General features: G+C 54.5%; 1 protein-coding gene across 1 annotated transcript; it reads left to right on the top strand.

The window, feature by feature from the left end:
* The first annotated feature begins 526 nt into the window (after positions 1 to 526).
* Positions 527 to 2,855, top strand: LOC119385332 (uncharacterized). The gene is made up of 2 exons (XM_049413953.1): positions 527 to 2,599; positions 2,754 to 2,855. The coding sequence occupies exons 1-2, from the start codon at positions 527 to 529 to the stop codon at positions 2,853 to 2,855; spliced, it is 2,175 nt and encodes a 724-aa protein (XP_049269910.1).
* The last annotated feature ends 489 nt before the right edge of the window (positions 2,856 to 3,344 follow it).

Raw genomic sequence — 3,344 nt, 5'->3', positions numbered from 1 at the left:
ATATTTCTATCAAGTAAAGTCTATCACTTCCGTACTTAAACTGTCCCCTAAAGAAACAGAAAATGGAATGACATGGGAGTGATAAAACGGGGTTGCCGTGCGCAATTTTAACTTGGGGGCGAAATTAATGCAGAAACATCCGTGTGCTTCGAATTAGGTGTGCTTTAAAGAACCAAGATGTTCAAAATTAATCCGGACGACATGCCTTATATTTATGTCGTATAATTTCACGCAAAACCTCATGATTTTGTGCATTATTTTGAGCATTTGTTTGGCTTCGTTATAGGTTGACCGAAGGAAGCGGACATTATCCGTTTGAAAAAAAAAACATGTCCGATTAAATAATCGGCCTTTTGCTGCATCACTCTTATCCACGTAATCGATCGATGAAAGCTCTGTGCTGAACTGTTACCTTTTTTAGGGGCGAAGCTCCTTATAGCATCACCTGGTCGGTCGTCGCTCCATCCGGCGTTCCCCCGCCGTCGCGTCTCCCGTATCATTCAATAGAGGGCGCTGTCCCATAGAGATGGAGCCGCCAGTTGATCCGGATTGGCAGTGGGTGGGCTGCAACCGTACGGGTGATAGCCGCAAAGGAGGCGGCGTAGGTGTGCTGTGGCGCAGCAATGCAGCTTGGGTGCCAATGAAGGGGACCTGTGATGAACACATTTGGGTTACTGGTAGCATTCTTGGTGAGTCTGCCCTCTTTGGTGTGGTGTATTTAACGGTGACAAGTGGACCACACGACGGCAACGACAAAGTCCTACAGTGTATCGTCGAAGATGTGAAACGGTGGGGTACAGACCGCGAAGTACTGTTGATGGGAGACTTCAACGGACACATCCCGGCCACCGACGGGTACTTAGACTACAACGGGGAGCTGTTGTTGCGGTGTGCGGAGCAGCTCTCCTTGGAGATCGTCAACCTCCGTAATGACTGTGAGGGGTGCTTCACCTGGTGCGCTCGTAGCAGCCGCTCTACCATAGACTATGCGCTGGTGACTGCAAAACTGGCCGCTCGCATAGCACAGGTACATATCGATGAAGACGGCCAGTTCAGCCTCGGAAGCGACCACAATCGCATACGGCTGTCGTTCTCCAAGGGCGGCTTTCGTACAGGCTGCAGGTCACCTCCACCGAGGCGTGGCATGTACTTGCCGAGCAAGTCAGTCGAGAGGGTCGCCGAGGATTTTGAAAATTGTCCTCAACGGCGGAAATCCCACACATATAGTGAGTTTGTGGGCGCTTTGGACTCTGTAATGCGTACCCTGATGGTCCAGGAACGCCGGCGGGGACACAGACCACAGAACCCATGGTGGGACAGAGAAGTGGAAGTGGCGTGGAAAGAACGCCGCCAAGCAAATCGGGAACATCGGAGGACCGTCATAGGTCCCGACACTGAGGTATGTGCAGAGAAATGGGCTGTGTATCTGGACCAAAAGCACAAGGTGCAGGCCCTAGTTCAATGCAAGATAGCAGACTACAACCTTAGGCTGATCCAGTCCATCAGACAGGAAGGAAGATCCGCAGCACACAAGTTTTGGACATACGTCAGGTCCTTGGACAGGGCCGCCCCCCCGCCACCTCCACTCGTAGATGCGGCAACGGGGCAGCCGGTCACCGAGCCGTGTGAATACATTACACAGCACTTCTCCCGGATTTTCGGGGCCTCAGGCCTGACTACGACCACCCCCCTTACTGAAGAGGAGGCAGCCAGTCCCAATACTGAACAGTCTCCAGGCCAGGAAGAACCACCCTGGGCCTTCTCAAGGCTCACAGTTGAACGGGCTTTGAAGCGGGTTAGGGCCCGAACGGCCACTGGCCCCGACGGCATGCCAGCGCGCGTACTAAAGTGCTTGGGAGAGAACTCGAGGGAACAGCTCGCAGAGATCCTCACGGCCATCTTCGAAGGCGAGCCCATCCCCAAAGAATGGCATGAGGGCAGGGTGATTCTTATCCCCAAACGGGGCGGTGATGCGAGAAACATAGAGGACTACAGGCCAATAACGGTCACCAGCGTTATGTATCGCGTATTCGCGGGAGTGATCAAAGCATGGTTGAGTGACTGGGCGGAGACCAAGGGACTACTGACCGAGCTCCAGAATGGCTTCAGACCAGGCAGACGGCTGGATGATATTCTGTTCGTCGTCACGCAATGTGCAGAAATAGCCCGAAAGGAGGGGAGGACGTTGTTGTGCTGCTTTCTGGATGTTGAAAAAGCGTACGATAACGTGCCCCATGGCCCTCTATTCGCATGCTTATCTGACCTTGGACTACCACAACTGCTGATCTCCACTATACGACGGATGTACAGCGAAAATGTAGTGAGTGTGCAGTTGGGTGACATAATCACTGGCCCTATTCGTGTAAATAAGGGTCTGAGGCAGGGCTGCCCACTGTCGCCATTGCTGTACATCCTGTACGCATCCAGACTAGAGTGGGCCTTGCTGAACTCAAACCTTGGATTCAGCATGCGTTTCAGCACAACTAGTGCCAGCGAGAATCACCACCTGCCTGGTTTGGCTTTTGCGGACGATCTCGTTCTTATGGCAGAGAGTCAGCAGGAGCTGCAATCCCTCCTCGACATCTGCCAGACAGAAATCGTGAGTCTTGGACTCCGATTCAACATAAAGAAATCAGCGGTTGTCCGACTAGCTGGAGGGAGCACCGATGCAGCGGCGTTGACCTTGGGAGGAGAACCACTGGCCGCACGCAACGAGTACAGGTACCTTGGAGTCACCCTGTGTGTGGATGCAGCGAAGTACAGTCTGCACGAGACCAAGATTCGACAGGCTGCGCTGCAGGCTCAACGAATCCTCCGTCGTCGATGCCTCTGGGGTTGCAACCGCTTCCAAATGATCCGCGACCTATGGAAAATGGTTCACGTGCCGGGCAACACTTCCTCTTGCTTCCACCGATACGCGATGCTCCTAGGTGACCCCTCTCTCCACTTTCTTTTATTTCTTTCGGTGGCCGTGAGCGCGCGCGCTGTGCACTGGGCAGTGCACAGCGCGCTTGTGTGCGTATCGCCAACGACACGTGAGTGGTTGGAGCGTCAACAACGAGAGGTTGGTCGTGCGGCGCTCGGTGGCCATGGTCGAGTTGCCAACGAGGCGGTACAGGGGGGCGTCGGATGGTCCAGCTTTGAAGCTCGGGAAGCCGCCAGCAAGATTGTCTACCGGGGTCGTCTCATGCTCATGCGACGCATTCGGTGGGCGCGCCACGTGTTCGAGTATCTTTCGACGACATTGTGGGAATCGAGCGCGCCCTTCCCTTTGGCGCCTCGTTCCCCAGCTAGCGCGCGTGTTGGCCCCGCGCGGCTAGAGCGCCGGGAACCGCCGTTAATCG

The sequence above is a fragment of the Rhipicephalus sanguineus genome, chromosome 3, assembly GCF_013339695.2.
Source record: "Rhipicephalus sanguineus isolate Rsan-2018 chromosome 3, BIME_Rsan_1.4, whole genome shotgun sequence".
NCBI classification, from domain to species: Eukaryota; Metazoa; Arthropoda; class Arachnida; order Ixodida; family Ixodidae; genus Rhipicephalus; species Rhipicephalus sanguineus.
This window is presented reverse-complemented; position numbering and strand designations above follow the sequence as displayed.